Source organism: Notamacropus eugenii, chromosome 2 (genome assembly GCF_028372415.1).
Source record: "Notamacropus eugenii isolate mMacEug1 chromosome 2, mMacEug1.pri_v2, whole genome shotgun sequence".
In the NCBI taxonomy this organism is placed as follows: domain Eukaryota; kingdom Metazoa; phylum Chordata; class Mammalia; order Diprotodontia; family Macropodidae; genus Notamacropus; species Notamacropus eugenii.
In genome coordinates this window covers 235,091,037-235,113,412 of record NC_092873.1, presented here as the reverse complement: position 1 = coordinate 235,113,412, position 22,376 = coordinate 235,091,037, and the positions used below count along the sequence as shown (strand labels likewise).

Sequence of the window (22,376 nt, the reverse complement as noted above, 5' to 3'; positions counted from 1 at the left end):
AAAATCACAAGGAAAGGAAATAGAGTAAATGGTCAATTATTGGGAAATAATCAAAGGAATTGAGATATATGTTCATATACGCTAGATATATGCTATATGTACACACATATAAAATTGACTGAGGCAAAAGTTAATATGCTATCTTGCTTCATCAGTGGCATGGTTCATATATGCAATCTCTACTCAGCATCTTAATACAATGAATTTAGAAAATTAGATTAAGGAATTTTTGTAATAGAAAGAAGACTTATAATTGGTGTAAATAGTAATGTAATCATCTCTAGTATGCCACATTTCAGGAAAGGCTAGATTGGAAAATGGGAGGCATGGATTCCAGATGTGGCTCTGCCTCTGCCTAGTTAAATACACTCTCAAGTTTCCTTCCAAGCCTGTAACTCCATGACTAAAACACCCTGTGATGATCTTGCTTTGAAATTATAGTTCTCCATATGATGTGCTACTGAATGCTAACGCTATAAAATCTAATACGTTTCACTCTAGTTTCTACTTTTATCATAAATACATTCCCCAGTTATTTCTTCACCATGCAGTTTGTACTATGACCACTATTATCGGTAATCCCTCCAAAAGAAACTTGGATTACATCCCCTGAAAAGCCACCTCTGATGGGCAAAGGTTTGGCTTGAATCTCCCCAGTGCAAGGACGCCATACCATTTTGAAAACATCTCAGTTTCGAGACATGTCCCTCACCCAACATACATATAATTTTTTCTCTTACCCTTTCTATGTTGTCTTCTCTTATTAATTATTCTTTAAGCTGCTTGAGGGCATGAACTGCCCCATTTATTTTTATGTCTCCACAGCCCTTAATGCAGTGTCCAATACATAACAAGTGTTTAATAAATAAATACCTTGCTGTCATTATAGCTCTGAATACTCCAGAGTAGCTATCTGACCTTCATCTCTCATAGCTTCCGTTTCCTCAACTATAAAATGGGGATAGGATACCTCACAATGCTATTGCAGTGACCCAATTAGATGATACATGTAAAATGTTTTACAGATCTTAAGGTGTCCTAAATGCATTTATCAGAGAAATAGTTTTGATGGACTCTAGCCTCTGCTCCCAGCATCAATATCCCAACTTCTTCATATGCCTCACTACCTCACTAGAACAGCAGGTGTGTCCCTTACCTCAACTACATAGCACATCCACCTAATATTAAATAGGACCACAATAGGCAGCCATCAAGAAAGTAGCACCAAGAGGATGCTGAGCAGAATCTTTTAGCACTAAATCATAACCTAAGTGGATACATGCACAGTAACAGCAAAGAACTGGCCTCAGGTGAACTTAGGATGTAGAGAGGGTTATTATAATATCATTAGTGTACATTAATATCCCCTTTACCCCTTTTCTGTATGCATTCTGGATAAACATATTTCCACCAAGGCTAGGAACCCTACCGATATCAATTCAGCCCTCTGATAATTTACTCTTCGTATATTCTGTAAAGATGAGTTGCACCTTTTGCTCCATAAAAATCTCTATCTTGCTTTGTTAACCTGCTGGTTCCTCTATGGAGCCTAGCCTGTTTGTTGAGAGCATAATCCTCAATAAGCCTTTGCTTGGGCTGGAGATGGTCTGAGTCTGTGAAGTCTTTCAAAACAAACTTACAACATGCCTTGTAACACCACAATGTTTTTGACACCCAGCATGGAGAGGAGAGTCTGATTCTGATACTTTTCAATCAAAGGTAAGTCTTTTCCTTTCCTCTCTCTTGGCTGGGGTCCCTCAAATACCTAGGAAGTCTTGACAAGACACTTGGGGCCCCAGTGTGCATGGGCAATTTCCCTGTAGACACAGGAAGCTCTTTGAGGAACTTTACAGTCAGCTCTGAGCTGGCTTTTATCCCTCTCTGAGCGACACCACATGATCAAGTGAATGGTGGCTACAAAAAGGATTTCTTTGCATTCAGTGCCTTCCCCCTACCCAACCCAAACCCATAGGACTCCCCACTAGGCAAGTATCCTGCAAAGTTGGAACAAATTTGGCTTACAGGACATGAAAACAATTCACATGAGTGTAAAGAAGGTAACACAATGCGTGGGAGAGGGAGACACTATAAGTACTAACTAGGATTATGAGCTTCTTCATTGGATGGCACCGCTATACAATGCCAATGGTGATGAGATGCCCAATTTTCCGTGTTAGGTATTTTGGAATTGTATTCAGTAAGCCTGAAGTCACCTAATCAGTAATGGGTTTGTTTCAAGTTTCAAATACATAATATTGTTTCAAATTGGTAAACTATTGTATTAGTTCCAGAAAGTATTGGATTTTCCTCAGTCTAGAGGAAGAATTACCATAGGGTGAACAGGCAGACCCTTCTCTGTGGTTCTTGTCAATTCCTCTTATTCTGTAAATTTTCCTGTGTGGACAAGTTCATCAGCCCAGGAAAAGAGCTTGTTTGGGTTACAGAGTTCCTAAACAATGAGCTTGGCTTGCTGAGAATGTGCAAATTTATGTATTATATACAAATATATTTATCTGTATATTACATGCATGTATACTATTATATAGAAATGATTTCTAATGATTGGTCTTTACACCAGGATAAATGTAAATTCAAGAAGGAAAGAAAAACAGGTGAAAGATGTTCAGGGAAACTTCTTATGCATGAAAGTTATGGTAACATTTTTATTGCTCCATTAAGAGTAAAAATAATTCCATCTAGCCCTAAGCTGAGTTTGATGAAACTTGCCATTTAAGATAAAAGCTCTTGGGCCTATAACTGATTTTTTTTTTTTTTAGTTTGAATTTAGGTGTAGTTGTATGCATTAAATCAGTACTCCACCATCTGAGAAAAATGCCACAGGCTACTCAGAGGTGATGTGATATACTCAACTGCAAATGACAACAGGGGGAGGTTTGCTTCTGGGACAACCTTGGCACAGCCTAGCCTGGGATCCTCCTGGCTCAGTTTCCCCACTGTGTTCCTTTGAAAAGGAATGTTTCCCAACGTGATTATTTCCGAGTCTGGCTATACAGTGGAATTGTTACTGCACGGTTGATAAACTGTGACTCCTACCAAAAGTCAAACAGAGCTAAGGATATTTTATCTTGTGATATGTGCTATGATCAGGTCCCTACTTCTTCCTTTTATAGCAAATTTCTATAAACTAAGCGAGTAGTCAGTAAAGTATATGAGCAAATGTAAGTATGTGAGATCTTGCTATTTTGATCTAAATTTACAGTCATTCCGTGGCCTAAGCAAGAATTGTGAGCTTAAAGTCAGGAACCTCTTTTGTTTCTGTTTCAGGAATGAGATTTCAGTACAGTTCAAAGACAACATAAGGTTGTAAAATGTTTCAAAATGATGTGAGAATAACTGGGTACTGGTCCAGTTGATTGAGGAACCTAGCTGTCATTCTATTAATTACTAAAACTAAATCAGAAACATCTTTAGTTTGGTTTGGAAAAGAGAATTTCAGTGTCACCCATTTTCTTAAAGTGAGGTAACCTATGGAATATTTTGCAATATTTTGTTTTACATTAATGGAAAACTCAACTTTATGATGAACATGTTTCCTTATGAAAAAGTTACTGATATGTACTATTTTGTAATCCTCCAAAGTTTTTTTTTTTAATTATAATTGAAGTAAAAGTTAGCCTCTTATGAGTATATTCATTTCTTTTCTTTTCTTTTTTTTTTTTAGGGAGTCTAATCACTCTTTAATGTAGTTGGAAAAACCTCACAGCATGAAGAATTAACTTGGAACTCTTATAGTAAGTCCAAGGTGAGTCAGAGTTAAACAAAAATGTAACATGTAACACTAGAAAACAGAATACCATCTTTATCAGCTGTGAAGGGTAGATGCAAAATACAGCCTTAAAAGTTGCCAAACATGGTCTATCACTTTCTTATATCTTATAAGATTCTACAACATATCACAGAAATAACTGTTCATTAATCCACTGAATATCAACATTAATGAAGTAAAAAAAAAAAATGGAGACATATGCTTGGTAGGAAACAACTTTTGTTACAGACACGAATGTCTGTCACTTGTATTTGCTGTGACAGTTATCTACCACTATATAACATGCTCCTCTACATAAGAGATTTAGAACAGTTGAGAAACTAAAATGTACACAAAACAAGCTTTACAGCATCTGTCCTCTAATCTTTTTATAGTTGAATTGGTTCTTACCACAAAGTAACAGTTAAGTTCTGATTTTGAGAAGGAAAACCTTGAAATAAATGTGGGAATTAGAGGATGAACTATTTGGTCTATTAATCCCAAAACTCTTCTACAACCAGTCTTCTCTCACCTATCGCCTTCTACTTATTAGTGTGTAAGTTTCTAGCAAAATAAACAGTGTTACAGAGAGAGAAATGGGATGAAGTCAAAATAGGAAACAGAAAAACGGTGAAATGAAAATAGTCAAATTTCCACATTAACAATGTATATTGTCCTCAACCCAAAGGATGGAATGTGAGCCATTTACCAATGTGAGGACAACAGTGAATTTGCAGGCAGGGACCTCTTATTTCTCCAGGAGTGATTCTAGCTGTTCCTGCAAGGAACTGAGCTGTTGTTTCTCTCTTTCTTCCTGCTGTTTGAGCTCAACCAGCACAGCCTGTAGATGGGTCTTGAGTGCCAGATTTTCTACTTTGATGATAAGATCTTCCTGTCTTTTTGCTCTTCCTTGAGTTTCTTGGAGTTTACCTTTCATCATATCAGTCTGCTTCTGAATTCCCAGGACCATCTGATTTGTTTCCTCATTTTCTTGGCGCTGTTCATCAGATTCATCAAGCTTGTCTTGTAGTTGCCTCTCTAGGTCTTCCTCAGTGTCATTGATGTTTATATCTTCATCATCATGAGGATCTCTTTCATCTTCCTCTTCACTACTGCTGCTAATATCATTAAATATCTCCCGAAGCTCATCATGTTCTGAGGAGCCATGGCCCTGCTTATGACTCATTCCTGGAGATGAAATTTCTAGGCCTGCTAGGGAAACTGGGTTGTCCACTTCCTTTGTTTCATCTTCTGCAATCACCTCCCATCGGGTACTGACAGCTTCTGCATCTGTACTGAGAAGCCTCTTTACTTCTTTTTCCACATCTGGTGATTCAATGTACTTCTTCTTGGCTGTCTTACGGAACCTCCTCTTTCTGACATTCTTCAGAGGCAGAGTGATACCATGGTTCCAGATGAATTTCCTCTCCCGGTCCTTATCTTTTTTCTTGCTTGCTTTTGGATCAGTGGTGGCAACTGGTTCTTCTGGAGGCGGGTAAAGATCCCCATCCACACTGCACACAAGCATCTGGCAGATATCTGCTGTCTTATAAAAGGTTTTTTTATCTATAGTTTTCAAGGATTCAGTAATGCAGGGCAGGTCAACTACCTTAGCAGCTAATGGGGCATCGTCCACATGGACAATTCCATGATGTCCATCTGCATGTAGTTCAATGGTCAATTTATCTTTCAGGTTGACACTTCCAGACTGTATTGCCCTTCTCACAGTGGAAGCATAATCTGGAGGCAGACGTAATATGAATTGGCTTTCCAACTCATGGGGAGCATCTTCTTTGTTCTTGCTCATTTTCTGTTTTGTAACAGTCATTTCCTTTCGTCTTACTCCACAATAAATGACTATCACTCAAAATCCTATGCTCTGGGTTTAGGTCCCAAAACACTCCTCTGGCATTTTCTTGGGAGACAATGGAGGCTGTTTTGTGGTAGACCCAGGCAAGTCACAACCTGGCTAGGCCTCCCTTAAGTGTCTTCACCTCAAACGAGCAGGAATCACGAAGAAGGCAAACACCGTGCTCCCTCCCCTGCACCTGAAGCATATCCATTTCTACAATTCCTTAACTCAGGGGTGGAAAGCTTCTACCTGCAAGTGTTGTAACTTGCATTTTTATGTAAAGGGTTGGATAATCAGTAGCATCTGATCCTCTTAAAGAAAACTGGAATCAAAGTGCACATTTTTGAGAAACTAATAAAATCAGATAATCCTGTATATCAAATGCAAATGATTCTAATGGGGGTCTTGGTTTCTCCTTATAATTGGGCCCTACATACTGAAGAGCCAGATTTGTGTTTTCCAGACAACAGGCCATTGCTCACCTACACTTAGGTGAACAGTAGATTCCAGCCCATACCCACCCATGATCCCCAAAATGTGGCCTATGCTCGGTTCTGGGAGAGCTCTGGGAGAGCTTTGAGGCAGGGACAGCTTCTATTCCTCTTTGCATCCAGAAGAAGCTACAGAAAACTGAGACTTTCATCCCTTTTCCCAAATGAATTTGGGATCCAGCTCTTTGAGGAGAGAATGATGGAATGTAGCCACTGTACCCACCCCCAATCTCCCAGCTTCCCCATGTGCTTAATTCTCTCACTAGCGCAGCAAGTGTGTCCATTACCTCAGCCACTTAACACATCCATCTAGTCTCAGACAGGCTCCCAATAGTCAGTCATTAAGAAAGCACCACCAAGAAGGTGCTGAGCAGTGGAGGGCTGCGCAGGAATAGCAAAGAGCTGTTCTTAGATGAACTTACGATGTAGAGAGGCTTGTTATAATATCAATATTATCCATTAATACCATCCAGTGTCCTTTTCTGTATATATTCTGGGTAACCGCATGACTAGTTCCACCAGTTCTAGGAACCCTGTCCATATCAATAACCTCATTCAATATTTTAATATTCATATATTCTGTAATGACAATTGCATCTTTTGCTCTATAAAAAGCCCTGTCTTGCTTTGCGAAGCTGCTGGTTCCTCTAAGGAGCCTAGTCTACTTGTTGAGAGTATAATCCTTAATAAATGCTTTGGCATGGGTTGGAGATTGTCGGAGTCTGTGAATTCTTTTGAGACTGCCGCACAACACACCTTGAAACACTGTTTAACAGTTTCATAACATGTCCCTAACTTTGCAAAGCTTTGCAAAGTTTTTGTACATAATCAATTTTACCTACAAAACTTTAAGAAGCATAATTATATTTGCCCAGAAGAGATAGGAAAGAGACAGGATTGTTATATCACCAATTTTGGGTGCCATTTCACTTGGCTGCAGGTCAAAAAATACATGGTTTACTTTAAACAAATTGCTATCTCAAAATGTCATTTGACTGCTCCTCTTCAAATATAACGTTGACAATTACCTTTACTGACTCTTCCTGCGCAGAGAACTGTTCCGAGAAACCACTGCTGAGATTGGTAAAACTGAGTAACACTTCTAGGTGCGCCATGGAGAGTAAGACTTTGTTAATTTCGAGATAATCTGTAGGGAGGGGAGTGGATCTATTTCCACACAGATGTGGATGATCAACTGTAACACTCTGCTCAATGGGGGTCACCTGTAGAAAAAAAAGGAATATGGTTAATACATACTCATCTAAAGGGAACACACTGCAAATTATAGTAAGCTGAAATCAAACGAAAAAAGCACTTCTAAGTTACTACTCTATGGTAGACATTGTGGAAATGTACAAAATTTAAAATGAAATAAAACAAACCATGTTCTCAAGAAGCTTACATTATATCAAACCAAAGTGCTACCGTTCCCAAAGACATTAAGAATTTTTAAAACAATATATTTACCAAAAGCAAAATGTTAGAGAAATAGTTCTATTGGTAAAGCAAACCTGCACATATAAATACTCTAATACAGTATTTAAAAATCTGCACTCCTGCAAACTTCTAGCAATCTCATTTCAGTATTGACTTGAAATACACTATAAAACAGAATCTAAACATTATTATAATGACCAATCAACAAAGTACATTTGGAGAGGAAATTTTCTTCCTTATTTCTCATTTATATCACAAGCTATAACATTTTTCAAACCCTCCACTAATACTACACAAAATTATAAAGGGCTTTTGTATGTTTTAATCTGAATTCTTAAATATACTTCCTTAGGAACTACTATAAGAGGGAAATAGAGAATGGTAAAAATTATATTTTGAAGTTTTCTAGTTACAGTTCTACCCTCAAACAACCTCTCCTCCTTTGATGTCAGCATCACACAAATATAATCAGGATGAAGAAACTATTCGGTTGGTGTTTCTTCTAAAAAATATGCTTTTCAGTTAATGGAAAGTTCACCTGTGCAGGAACAGAGCTCAAATTTCACATAAAAGCAGCAAGGCACCAAAAAAAAAAAAAAAAAAGCAAAACAGAAAAGGACTTAAGTATAGAAAGTTACTACAGTGACAGGGAAGATCAAAGCACAAACTAGGAGGAAGACAATAGTGTAAAAATGACTCCTTGTAAAACTCAAAGAAGAATGTAATTTGGTCTTAGGTCCAAAAAGAACTCTTAGAAGAGTTAAAAAGGGATTTTAAAAAACAAATTAGAGAAACAGAAAAAAAATTTTATTCTCCTTTCTCTTTCCTTTTTTCCTTTTCCTTTCCCTTTCCCCTTTATTCTTTTCTTTTCCTTTCCCTTTCCTTTTTTTCTCTCCTCCATCCTTTCATCCTCATTTCTGTCTCTTTTCTGTTTGTTCTTTGTTCTTTGCTTTCCTTGCCTTCCCCTCCCATCCTTCTTCTTCCCTTCCTTTCCTCTCCCTCTGTCCTTAGAGGGTATTATACCGTTACCTTGCAGTAAGATACTCAGAACAAAAGAAAGGAAGCTGGTATCACAGAAACCTGGAAGTGTTTAACAGATTAGATTTTTTACACTCACAACATTCCATTCTTGATGATGTAACACTGAGCCCCACCCAAGCCCCCACCCCCAGCTAGTCCTCACTTTTGTCCAGAGGACCACTCAGAATGAATGTTCAAAAAAACAACTCTCTGTTTTGGCTAGAAACCCTGAGGTTCCACCCCCTCCTATTTGATTTTTTGACAATATAACAAGAGACCTTTCTTTACTTCAGAATAGAGGGGTAAAGTGTAAGAAGACATGAACACTAGGAAGGCAGGGTGTGAAGGGCTTTGAATACCAAACAGTATTTGATATTTTATACACTCTACCACACTTGACATTGATCACTTCTATTATGACCTACTGTTTGGATTTTTATCACCCTGTTAGCCGAAATTCCTGTCCTGAGCTACACAAAAGGAAAGATACTATTTCTTTCCCCATTTTTCAGATCTCTTTGGAATAGAGACCCAGTAAGGTATACTGCTGGATCAAAGGGTATGCACATTTTTGTGGCCCTTTGAACATAGTCCTAAACTGTTCTCCAGAATGGTTGGATCAGCTCACAGCTCCACCAACAATGAATTAGTGTGCCCACTGTCCCACATCATCTCCTAGGATAAGTTCATCAAATCACAACTCACCCCCATGTTCCTAATTCCTCTAATTAGAGGGTTCAAAGGTGAAGTACCAAAACTCCTACCCATACTCCCAGGGCTCCTGCTCCACCATCCCTCTTTCTGGCCTCCATTTTGTATATTGTCCTGATGTGACAGTCCTCTTCCAGAAAGAAGGACAAACAACAACCTCTCAGTAGTACAAACTGCCCCCCTCCTCCTTTCCCTTTTCCTTTCCTTCCCCTCTTCTTCCCATTTATCCTTGCCTTTTCCTTTGCTTCCCCTTGCCCTTTCTTCTCCTCCTTTCCTTCTCCTTTCCCTTTTTCTTTTTTCCTTTTCTTTCCCTTCCCCTCCCTTTTTCTTGCCTTACTTTCCTCTCCCTCTGGCTATACAGGGTATTATACCCTTACCTTCCAGTAAGATACCAAAACAAGGGCAATGAGGAGAAGGGAAGCTGGTATCCCAGTAACCTGGAAAGTGTTGAACAGATTAGATTTTCTACACTTATATCACTCTATCCTTGATGATGTAACAATTGGGCCCCACCCAAGCCTCCACCAAGTCCTCCCTTGGATTCAAAAGACCACTTGGAATGAATGCAAAAAACGGCATTTGTTTTGACCAGAACCCTGAAGTTCTGTCCCTCCTAGATTGTTTTTTTGACAGTATAAAAAGAGACACATCTTTACTTCAAAACACAGGAGTAAACTGTAAGCAGACATGAAAACTAGGAAGGCAGGCTCTGAAGGGCTTTGAATACCAAACAATATTTGATATTTTATAGACTCTACTACACTGTACATTGATCACTTCTATTGTCACCTATTGTATAGATCTTTATCACCCTCTTAGCCAAGTTCCTGACCTGAGGTATGTAAAAGGAACGATACTATTTCTTTCCCCATTTTGAAGATCTCTTTGGGATAGAGACCTAGTGGGTATATTTCTGGGTCAAAGGGTATGAACTTTTCTGTGGCCCGTTGAACATAGTACCAAATTGTTCTCCAGAATGGTTGGATCAGCTCACAGCTCCACCAATAATTAATTAGTGTGTCAACTCTGCCATATCCTCTCCTAGGATAAATCCATCAAATCAAAACTCACCACCATGTTCCTAATTCCTCTAATTAGAGGGTTCAAAGGTGGAGCACCAAAACTCCTACCCATACTTCCAGGGCTCCTGCTTCACCATCCCTCTTCTTGCCTCCATTTTATATATTGTCCTGATGTGACAGTCCTCTTCCAGAAAAAAGGACAAACAACAACCTGTCAGTAGTACAAACTGCCCTCCTCCTCCTTTCCCTTTTCCTTTCCTTCCCTTCTCATTCCCATTTTTCCTTGCCTTTTCCTTTGCTTCCCCCTCCCCTTTCTTCTCTTCCATTCCTTCTCCTTTCTCTTTTTCTTTTTTCCTTTTCCTTCCCTTCCCCTCCCTTGTTCTTGCCTTCCTTTCCTCTCCCTCTTTCTACAGAGGGTATTATACCCTTACCTTCCAGTAAGATACCAAAACAAGGGCAATGAGGAGAAGGGAAGCTGGCATCCCAGTAACCTGGAAAGTGTTTAACAGATTAGATTTTCTACACTTATATCACTCTGTCCTTCATGATGCAAGAATTGTTCCCCACACCCACAAAGTCTTCCCTGGGGTCGGAAAGACCACTCAAAATGAATGTAAAAAACTGCATCTGTTTTGGCCAGAAACCCTGAGGTTCCTCCCCCTCCCAGATTGATTTTTCTGACAATATATAAAGAGACCTTTCTTTACTTCAAAAGAGAGGAGCAAAGTGTAAGAAGACATGAAAACTTGGAAGGCTGGTTGTAAAGATCTTTAAATACCAAACAGTATGTTATACACTCCACTACACTGTACATTCATCACTTCTCCTACTGCAACCTTTTGTATAGGTCTTTATCACTCTGTTACCCCAAGCTCCTCTCCAGAGCTATGTAAAAGATATAAAAGAGAGTAAAAGATAGTAAAAAGATGTAAAAGATTCCTTTTCCCTTTTTTAAGATCTCTTTGGGATACAGACCCAGCAGGGGTATTGCTGGGTCAAACAAAGGATATGCATATTTTATGGCCCTTTAAACACAATATCAAATTGTTCTCCAGAGTGGTTGGATCAGCTCACAGGTCCACCAACAATGAATTAGTGTTTCCACTGTCCCACATCATCTCCTAGGATAAGTCCTTCAAATCACAACTCACCACCCTGTTCCTAATTCCTCTAATTAGAGGGTTCAAAGGTGGAGCACCAAAACTCCTACCCATACTCCCAGGGCTCCTTGCTCCATCATCCCTCTTCTTGCCTCCATTTTGTATATTGTCCTGATGTGGCAGTCCTCCTCCAGAAAGAAGGACAAACAACAACCTGTAAGTAGTAGAAACTGCCCCACCTCCTCCTTTCCCTTTTCCTTTCCTTCCCCTCTCCTTCCCATTTGTCCTTGCCTTTTCCTTTCCTCCCCCTTCCCCTTTCTTCTCTTCCTTTCCTTCTCCTTTCTCATTTTCTTTTTTCCTTTTCCTTCCTTTCCCCTCCCTTTTTCTTGCCTTCCTTTCCTCTCCCTCTGTCTATACAGGGTATTATACCCTTATCTTCCAGTAAGATACCAAAACAAGTGCAATGAGGAGAAAGGAAGCTGGCATCCCAGCAACCTCGAAAGTGTTTAAGAGATTAGATTTCCTATACTTATATCACTCTGTCCTTGATGATGCAAGAATTGGGCCCTACACCCACGAAGTCCTCCCTTGGGTCCAAAAGACCACTCAGAATGAATGTAAAAAACTGCATCTGTTTTGGCCAGAAACCCTGAGGCTACTCCCCCTCCTAGATTGATTTTTTGACAATATGAACAGAGACCTTTCTTTACTTCAAAAGAGAGGAGTAAAGTATAGGAAAACATGAAAACTGGGAAGGCAGGCTGCAAAGGGCTTTGAATACCAAACAATATTTGATATTTTATACACTCTACTACACTGTACATTGATCACCTCTATTGTCACCTACTGTATAGATCTTTATCACCCTCTTAGCCAAGTTCAAGTCCTGAGGTATGTAAAAGGAAAGACACTATTTCTTTCCCCATTTTGAAGATCTCTTTGGGATAGAGACCTAGTGGGTATATTTCTGGGTCAAAGGGTATGCACATTTCTGTGGCCCTTTGAACATAGTACCAAATTGTTCTCCAGAATGGTTGGATCAGCTCACAGCTCCACCAACAATGAATTAATGTGTCAACTCTGCCATATCCTCTCCTAGGATAAATCCATCAAATCAAAAGTCACCACCATGTTCTTAATTCCTCTAATTAGAGGGTTCAAAGGTGGAGTACCAAAACTCCTACCCATACTCCCAGGGCTCCTTGCTCCATCATCCCTCTTCTTGCCTCCATTTTATATATTGTCCTGATGTGACAGTCCTCTTCCAGAAAGAAGGACAAACAACAACCTGTCATTAGTACACACTGCCTCACCTCCTCCTTTCCCTTTTCCTTTCCTTCCCCTGTCCTTCCCATTTGTCCTTGACTTTTCCTTTCCTTCCTCTTCCCCTTCCTTCTCTTCCTTTCCTTCTCCTTTCCCTTTTTCTTTTTTCCTTTTTCTTCCGTTCCCCTCCCTTTTTCTTGCCTTCCTTTCCTCTCCCTCTTTCTACGGAGGGTTTTATATCCTTACCTTCCAGTTAGATACCAAAACAAGGACAATGAGGAGAAGGGAAACTGGCATCCCAGTAACCTGGAAAGTGTTGAACAGATTAGATTTTCTCCACTTATATCACTCTGTCCTTGATGATGCAATAATTGGGCCCCACCCAAGCCTCCATCACCACCAACTTGTGTCCAGAGGACCACTCAGAATGAATGTAAGAAACAACTGTATCTGTTTTGGCCAGAAACCCTGAAGTTCTGTCCCTCCTAGATTGTTTTTTTGATAGTATAAAAAGAGACCTTTCTTTACTTCAAAACAGAGGAGTAAAGTGTAAGAAGACATGAAAACTAGGAAGGCAGGCTCTGAAGGGCTTTGAATACCAAACAATATTTGATATTTTATACACTCTACTACACTGTACATTGATCACTTCTCTTGTCACCTGTTGTATAGATCTTTATCACCCTCTTCGCCAAGTTCCTGACCTGAGGTATGTAAAAGGAAAGATACTATTTCTATCCCCAATTTGAAGATGTCTTTGGGATAGAGACCTAGTGGGTATATTTCTGGGTCGAAGGGTATGCACTTTTCTGTGGCTCTTTGAACATAGTACCAAATTGTTCTCCAGAATGGTTGGATTAGCTCACAGCTCCACCAACAATGAATTAGTGTGCCAGCTCTCCCATATCATCTTTAACATTTATCATTTTGCTCTTTTACCACATTAGCCAATCTGATAAGTGTGATGTGGTACCTCAGAGCTCTTTTAATCTACATCTCTAAGAAATAGTGATTTAGAGCATTTTTTCATATGACTATAGGTAGCTCTAATTTCTTCCTCTGAAAACTGCTGGTTTATATTCTTTAACCATTTATTAATTGAGGAAACAACCCCCTCATTTTCCTAAAACAAACATAATGGAACCTCTGTGCTAAATGACTGACTATACCATTCCTTCACCTTTAATAATTCTATCAATAAATAACCTTGAATACTATGTTGCATTACTGAATGACATAGGAAGAGATAGTAAAAGCCAACAATAAAACAGAGATACAGATGTTAATAATAGCATCTGGTGCTTTCAAGTTGACAAAGCACTGAATAGATATTATTTCATTTGATCCCCGTAATTCTATCATGTAGATGTTACCATTACACTCCTTCTACAAATGATGTAACTGAGACTGAATCCAACTGTATAGCCTCAGTCATTCCTGCAAAGGACTTTGCTCCCATAATTTTGAACCTCTGTCCCTTCCAGCTGCACCTTGAATCTGATGCCTTGTCTGCTTCAAACTCTAAAGAACAAGATGGAGTGCCCAGGAGAAGTCCATCACATCTAAACTCACCACCATGTTCCTAATTCCTCTAATTGGTGAGTTCAAAGGTGGAGCAACAAAGCTTCAAAATTCCTTCCTTTAGAGAGGGCAGAAATTGGTCTTTCCTATCACTCCACCTTACATCTGATGCCCTGCCTGGTTCCAGTTCCAAGGAATGCCCTCTACCTATACTCCCTGATGTCCTGCTCCACCCCCCTTTCCTGCCTCCTTTTGTGTATTGTACCCCTCTTTAAATGGGGGCCACCTCCAGTCATTCCAATCTCTATCTTGTCCAGAAATTCTGGCCTCTTCCCCTCTCAGATTGTTGGGGTTGTTATGCGTTAATTGGATAAAAGGGGACACTCCTTGGCTCATTTCTCAACTCATCTTAGTCACTCAATGGGCCTTGCCTCAGTCAAGCTGAGACCTAGTAAAGACCTTAGTTTCAAAAAGCTAAGGTCTCCCACTGCATCCAAAGCCATCTCTAGTCATCCTGACTGTCTATCTCTTATCTATGTAGTCATACTAAATGTCTTGATACAGGGCCCAGATGGCTCCTAAGGAGAAAGTAAGGCTGATGACTTTTCACAGCCCTCCCTCACTGAAATCCAATTCACTGGCAACTCATAGCATCATCTTCCTGATGTGACAGTCCTCTTCCAGAAGGAAGGACAAACAACATTCTGTGAGTAATACAAACTGCCCCAGTGGAGACACAACTGGCCACTTCCAATTTGGGGGTGCAGCTTCTTCCTTCTTCTTTCCTTGTCATCTGTCCCCTTTCCGTTCCCCTTTTTTCTTTCATTTCCATTCCAAAATTCCTTTCCTCTTTTCACTTTTTACTTTCATTCATCCCCTTCCTTTCCTTTCCTCTCATTTTCCTTTCCCCTCTGCTTCTCCTCCTTCCTGTTCCCTTTCTCTCCTTCTGTCCCTTACCTTTGGGTACAATGCACAAAGCAAAGGAAATTGGGAGAACGGAAACTGGTATCCTTGACAGCTGAAAGGTCTTCACAGGCTAGATCTGTTTTTTAAGACCAGGCTTTATACCCACTGTCATTTCCTAGCGCTTCTCTTTCCTGGGGATTGGTTGAACCTTGACAACAACTTAGGGTGAATGTGAATAGCAAATCAAGTACTATCCCCCATGAAGCAATTTCTGGTAATGAAAATACTCTCTGCTTCCTCAAGTTGTCTGAGATCACATCAGAGGTTTCCTTTTTCTGCATCCAAGCGCTGTAAGTAGGAGCTACGTGTTCCAGTGATTATGCCTTGACTTTGTTATGTCTCCTCCTCAGAAGTAGTAACTGTAAGCGTATCTCTTCTCTCTTGTTTTCCTCCATCGGGTGCTGTAACATCTCTTCTCCTCTCTGCAGAACTTCCTCAATCTGGGCCTTCTCCTCATCCAACTGAGAATGGAAAGAGAAAAACAAGTCAATATTTCACTTGGATATCTCTCGAGCAATGTATATTTCTTTACTAGAAAGAACATATCCATCATGATGAATTTCTGTAAATGAATATCCCATTAAAAATTTAAAATAAGTACATTAAAATTATATCATTTACACTTAATAAATTTGGACATGTACAGTCTGTCAGATTGCTTGCTGTCTTCGGGAGGAGGGAAAAATTGGAATTAAAAATCATAAAAAAATGAATGTTGCAAACTGCCTTTACATATAATTGGAAAAAATAAAATACTATTAGTTGGAAAAAAATTCTAAAAATTATATTGTTTCCAAAAATGTTTTGAATCCTCTTGGATCTTTTAAAAAATGCTCCTGCAATTTCAACAGGGACTCTCCAACGAGTAAACTACCTCTACCAATGTAGGTTATCACCTATTTTGCAAAAGCTATGTGAAACAAGGAAAGTAACTTGCCTAGGATAAAAGATCTAAGTATATGTTAGAGGCAGGACTAGAACCTAGGTCTTCCTAGTTTAGCTGCATCCGCAGTATATCACACTGTCTCTCTAAAGTATATGTTAAAATAGCTTACAATTTAAACCATGCTGATCCTTAGTTAATTCTCCTTGAAATTTTAACTCTCCTAGAAGCATTATATAAATCATTTGGCAATTGCTACATCGAAACCCAACGTCACAAACTCTCACCTTAAAATTCTCCACCACAAATGACATGGTATGGGGGGAGGGGGAGAACACGCACAAGGTTATTGGGGTTAAGTGATTTGCTCAGGGTCACAAAGCTAGTAAGTGTCAAGTGGTGGGAGGACAGATTTGAACTCAGATACTCCTGACTCCAGGGCCAGTGCTCTATTCACGTGCTCCACAGCATGATATTTAAGACAAATATTCACAGAAAAATGAAGTGGATTATACCTTTTCATCTTCATCACTGGGCTTTTCTACAGCCTTCACCAAAGTTTTTAAATCATGCTCTAGTTTGTCTAGGTCCACTGAATGCATACCAGCCTCAACAGGTTGTGATTTCACAGAAATTGTCTTTGAGAAAAGCTCTTGGTCGATCAACATCTACAGAAGAGAGCAAAAGAGAAAGTATAGCTAAGGACAGGTGAACCAAAAACAGAACATGACTCCAAGTAAGTCCAATGACTACAGCTAGAGGAAAGAAGCAAATGAGGTAAAACCAGATTTCAATAAGCAAGACAACTGTAAAATAGGCAGAAATGAAAAGGAAAAAAAATTAATTTGCCAGTGAGGTCAAGCAGAGATTCCTCATCATTTCTTTGTACTTTCGCAGATTTGGAGATCTTTTCAAAGCTATAGTGACTTCAGCTCCATTCAGGTTTCATGAGATTACACATCAAGAGGTGACACAAAGCCATATATTGGGTGACAAGACAGCAAAGACAATAACTCCTTGGCATGAAGTCGTGTAAGATACTAAAAACGAAATCTCTCTAACACTGTGTTTTAATGCTTGGTACAAGATCTTTAATAGTTACAAAAATTCCTTTTAGCCTTCTTAAAAATAGAACTGACTGGAATTATTTCCCCAGAACACTAGCTTGAGACTTTCCTGATTATGTAAATGAAGCTATAGGATTTTTGAAAGAGAAGATTTTGCCTGAAAATGCCATTTACCTAAAATGTCTCTGAAGGTTTTGCTTCACTTGAAGTTTTTGTGTGTCAGAATATTGTTAAAATTATATATATATATATAAAGATAGATATATGTCTAATTGATGGCTGAAGTATTGTATAAGAAGTGAGCACTGAGTATTTCTTCAGAGAAGAATTATATGAGAGGTAACATACTTTTTCAATATATTTCTCTAAATGAAACCTTTTCTTCTACTAGTAAGGAAAGAATAAATGAAATAATGCATCTGTGGGAATATGTCACATTTTTTCCCTACTGCCTTCTAGCAGTCTCTTTGCCTTTTGGGTCCTGTTCCTTTACCTAGTAAAAGGATTCCACTGACCCTATTGTTAAACAGAAAATAAAAACAAAAGGTAAATTTCTGTGTTAGGCCTGCCTACACTATTTATATAAATTAAATCAAGTTCTTTATTTCAGTAAGGTAAATTCAATAAAGTTCTTCACTTCAGCAGAATCAGGAAGAGTGAATGTGTCCCTATACACACAGAGTTTATGAAGTCACCATCACAAGATTAGTTCTTTCCTTGTGGCTTCCTCATGGGAACCAGTATCTTACAGTGTTTCAAGAACTGGAAGAAGGTATTCCCAGAGTAGTTAAAAGCATAAACAAACACAATGAGGAAGAAAGAGCAGGGGTTCCTAACAATTTTTATGCAACGGACCCCTTTTCTAAATCATGTCTTCATCATAAAATAAAATACAGATAAATCCATTTTATTGGCTAAGTTATCAAGATACTAACAAAACAAGTTTGTGAACCCCAGGCTAAGAACTCTAGATTTAAAGGAAAAATACCAAGCATTTTAGCTTGGACTGGGTATGAAGTAATGGAAAGCAAACAGAATGAAATATAAAGTTAGACAGGTAAATTTTAATCCAGTGGTGAAGAGCCTTAAACAACAGGCTTTGAATTTATTCAGGAGGCAAAAAGGAATCAGTTAGTATTTTTGAAGCTATGGAGTTACATGATCAGATGGGTGCACTAGTAAGGTTCATCTAATATAGACGTTTTAGTTAACCAAGAGAGAATAGATACTAGGAAGAACAGACTGAGTCAGAGGATAATGAAAGAATCAATTGAGGCTAAAAGCTGAAAGTGGTAAAAACTCAGGTGGTGAAGGCAGCAGAAATGGTAAATACAGAACTGAGTGAAAAGATACTATATTTGGAGAATGCAATATGATGTGACTTGTTACATAAGACAATTGATATGACTTGATGGTTTATGAACTATAAGGAGATATGGGATAGAGTTTCAACAAATATGAATAAATAATCATGAGGGAGGTTATTTGTAAGAATAGGGATGGCATAGCCAGAAATGAGGAAATCAAGAAGGGGAGCTGGTCAAAATGAAAGATAATACATTCAGTTCTAGAAACAATGATCTTGAGGTATCTGTGATACATTCAGTTAGAGCTTATCCAAGTACAGGGCTAAAAAAGTGAGTAATAGCAGAAGAGCACGAAAAGAATTCTTAAGTGCTACCAAATTTGAAAGCTATCCATACAGACATCATACTTGAAGTTATAAAAACTGATGAGATCACAAAGAGCTGAAACAGGTAAAGAAAACATGGCCAAACAAACCTAGGGACATGGACAGCTCTAATTAAGAAGCATGGCAAGAAGAGGAAAACAAAGAGAAAAGAAGGGTTGAGGAGGTAGTATATCTCTGTTTTACATGAAGTACTCACTTTAGCACTTTTGATGTGTTGTGACACTTTTTCAAAGTTCCTATTTAATTCAGCTAACTTAGGCTCCACCAGCTCACTGCTTGCCAAGCCCCGGGCCCTCATCAGTACGATGGCTTGCTCAGAACATTTTCGACTTGTAGGTTAACATCATCCAGTTCAGATGTTAATCGCTAAACACATAGAAACACAAAATTATCATTAAGTACAGGAAACAATGAAGCATAACCCAATTAAAATATGGATTTGACGCTATTCAAAAGGGAAGACATCACAAATATGTTAAATGTCTATCTAAATAAAACACTGGCAGTATATTTAATTGAATTAACGAATCTAAATACAGGTAGTAGAGGTGGAAGGGGAGGAGAAAATTGGGTTATGGGGTTGAGGCTTTTCAAATCCTTCCCAGATGACTTGTATCACCTCGGTATCTCTCACTAAAATTAAAATTCAAAAACAAAAAATAGAATAATACAGTGTTTATATGAAAAGCAAGATTCTGAGCCCTAAGAAATACAGTATATATTACAAATGCCATCTTAGGCATACTTACTTTCACAGTTTCTTCACTTTTATTTACAGGCTTCTTTTCAATCTCATCCAACAGAGCTTCAGCTTGGTAAAGCCAAGTACTTACATGAGCAACATTTCCATCAAATATCTCCAGCTGGCTCTGATGGTTCTGAAAATATATACGTATGTACATACTTTTTAAACAATCACATTAAGTATTCTATGAGATTGACATTTAGAAAGATTTGAATGATCATGACTAGACAGAATTGGACCCTGTGAGTATTAGTTAAGAGAACTGAAGGCTCTAGGTAAGAAGAATGTCTCTAAAACTTAGAATTATTTCAAAGAGTAGTATTTTTCCCTCTTCTAGATGCTGATAAAGGAATTCCTCTATAATCATTTGTGGGGAATGCTATAGAAAAGAAGTATCTACATATGTGTATGTGTGTGTGTGTGTGTGTTGAAATAAATGACCTCTAAAGTTCACTCAAGCTCAAATACCAAATTACCAGAGAAAGGAGTTTTTAAAGAAAAAAAGCAAAGTAACAGAATTGAAAAAAAAATTATGTTGACATGATGTAAAATAAAGATGATAATAATAAAACCTGCTTGTGCACAAACACGGACAGATGTATGTAGACATAATCAAAGTTGATGAGAATAGGTCCAGTCCCTCATTGTAATATTCATTCTCCCATTACCTGTTCAACAATCAGAGTTGAACTCTGGAACACCCCCTTTTCCAGGGCTATATAAACCTTGAGCCCAATGAGCCCTTGAAGGTCTTCGGCATTTGAGAGTGCCACTGTCCTCTTCTATTAAAATACTAGCATTGTTAGTAAAATGATTAATTACTCAGAAATTATATTTCTCAAACTTTTTAAACTCTGCACTAGTGATAAGAAGTGAAAGAATTCCAGTTGTGGGGGAAAGTCAATAAAAATGCCCTGAGAGCTCGGGACATAGAGTCTTGTGCAAGGTTAAGAGGTGCCAGTATCACTGGATCTGAGTATGAGAGCTGATGAGCGTGTATTTGTTATTAATAACGTTTCAGAGTGCATACATGTTCAGACCATAACCTAGACACTATACTTTTAAATTTAGAGAGATAAATTGATAAGAAAATGTACCCAAACGCTTTCAAAGGGAGAGCTAGTGCCATGATTTTGCTTAAGGGCTCAGGCTTACACTTGCTGCTGCTGTCCTCATCTGGCATTACATGATACCTCTTGTTAGAGGACCTTCAGGCTACTGGGGGCTGCTGCTAGCCTTGCTGGATATTAAGGTGTATATCTGGCATAGGGCATGCATGCACGCACATACACACACACGCACACACACAAGCTCACACACACACTATAGGGTTCTTGGTCTCCACCAAATTCAAAGCACCCTCTACTCAAATATAACAATCAGGGTTTAAGTATACAACTTCCTGAACTTTGGAAAGAATTTCCAGTTGTTTGTGATATAACAACATGGGGACTAAAACATAGGATCGTAGATTTAGAACTAGAAGGGGCTTTAAATTTCATCTCTTTCAATCTCCCCATTTTACAGATAAAGAAACTGAGGTCCAAAGATGTTAAAGGACTTTACCAAAGTCCTACAGGTAATAAGTGACACAAAGGTGATACTGGAAAATAGTCCAGAAATCTCTTAGAAGTGCTGATTGTACCAGTACAGCACCACCAAATACCTCATGCCCCCATAACAAAAACTGGCACTCTCTTTCCAACCCTGGCAGAAAAATTCACAGTAAACATACTTGCAAGGAAGATAAGTATTAATTTTAAATGATTTTTTTTTTTAAAACTGAGTTGGCTGGATGCTGGAGGCTACCAGAAGGTGGCAGCCTAACCTCTTTAAGGATTGTGGTCACTGAGACAAAATGTTTAGAAATAAAAGATGACATACATCATGAAATTAGACATTGCTTGGGTCAATAGTAGTTTTAGTTTGTATAATTTTCCCTTCTGCTGAAGTCAATGAACTGCAGGGAGTGCCAGGTACTAATTGCTTGACTCAGGATACTGTAGATTTTCCTGAAGACAGTCATCAGAGAGAAAGAGGAAGAGTTCACAATTCATCTGAGGAACTTTGGCTCATCTTTCTTGGCTAATTCCTCTTTGCTCCATTAGTGTAGATGAATGCTGATGAGATGAAACTTGGGCCATCCCTAAGCAGTTTGCCCTTCATATCTTTCTAGGGACCTACAATCAACTTGCTGTGGTTAAGGGGTGAGATTGAGGTAAATTATCTAGCCATACTTGGGTCTTTCAAAGAAGGCATCTGGTCTAATACATATCTTAAGTCAGATCAAGAAAAAAAAATTGGCATTTCCAAGTATTTAAGAATTGGTTACCTAGAAGAAACAAACTGAGCTGTCAAGTTCAGTGTTGTTTTAGTTTGTGTAATTATGAGTATTGTATAATTTATTTTGTATAATTATGAGTGTTGCTCATAAAAGAATTTTTACCTCTCCTCTATTGCCTTGATGGCATTCTGATATACCACCACTGGTAAAAGACTGAATGTAAAGGGTACCAATCATGTAAATTAAAGCATTGCATTTTTGATATAGTGGATAGAGAGCCAATAAGATCTGGGTTCACATCCTACCTCTGACTCTTACTATGTGGTTCTAGGAAAATCATTTAAACTCTCAGTTTTCCCAGTTTTTGAAACCTAAGTCTTTTATTACACTGTAAGTTGCCCATAAAATGCCAACTTGCATTGATAGATTATCAGTGTGTGTGCCAGAAGACCACACAAAGAATTTCCTATATCCATTATATTATAATATAATTATACACATGCACACACACACACACACACACCCTAAATTTCCAAAAATCACTTGCAGCATGGT

At 38.6% G+C, this 22,376-nt stretch overlaps 3 protein-coding genes and 1 long non-coding RNA gene across 5 annotated transcripts in view; 1 reads left to right on the top strand and 3 right to left on the bottom strand.

Annotated features, from left to right (window-relative positions):
• LOC140526982 (utrophin-like) overlaps positions 1 to 13,102 on the bottom strand; it is a 74,428-nt gene extending 61,326 nt beyond the window's left edge. For both annotated transcript variants that reach the window (XM_072643599.1, XM_072643600.1), the window contains exons 1-2: positions 12,909 to 13,102; positions 7,138 to 7,332 (exon numbers count right to left, since the gene is read on the bottom strand). In XM_072643599.1, the coding sequence (XP_072499700.1) occupies positions 7,138 to 7,332; positions 12,909 to 12,959 (246 nt within the window). In that variant the 5' untranslated portion in view covers positions 12,960 to 13,102. The remainder of the gene's footprint in view (positions 1 to 7,137; positions 7,333 to 12,908) is intronic.
• LOC140526984 (transcription initiation factor TFIID subunit 7-like) lies at positions 3,806 to 5,780 on the bottom strand. The gene has a single exon (XM_072643601.1). It carries the CDS (start codon positions 5,592 to 5,594, stop codon positions 4,515 to 4,517), a length of 1,080 nt encoding a protein of 359 aa, XP_072499702.1. The 5' UTR covers positions 5,595 to 5,780; the 3' UTR covers positions 3,806 to 4,514.
• Positions 13,103 to 13,116: 14 nt separating the features above from the next.
• On the top strand, positions 13,117 to 15,746 carry LOC140526986 (uncharacterized). The gene is made up of 3 exons (XR_011974632.1): positions 13,117 to 13,371; positions 14,147 to 14,260; positions 15,578 to 15,746. It is a non-coding gene; the product is annotated as an uncharacterized lncRNA (long non-coding RNA).
• LOC140526985 (utrophin-like) lies at positions 14,744 to 19,770 on the bottom strand. The gene is made up of 4 exons (XM_072643602.1): positions 19,542 to 19,770; positions 18,989 to 19,158; positions 16,548 to 16,700; positions 14,744 to 15,610 (listed from the first exon to the last, which is right to left on the bottom strand). The coding sequence occupies exons 2-4, from the start codon at positions 19,088 to 19,090 to the stop codon at positions 15,467 to 15,469; spliced, it is 399 nt and encodes a 132-aa protein (XP_072499703.1). The 5' UTR covers positions 19,091 to 19,158; positions 19,542 to 19,770; the 3' UTR covers positions 14,744 to 15,466.
• Positions 19,771 to 22,376: the final 2,606 nt, after the last annotated feature.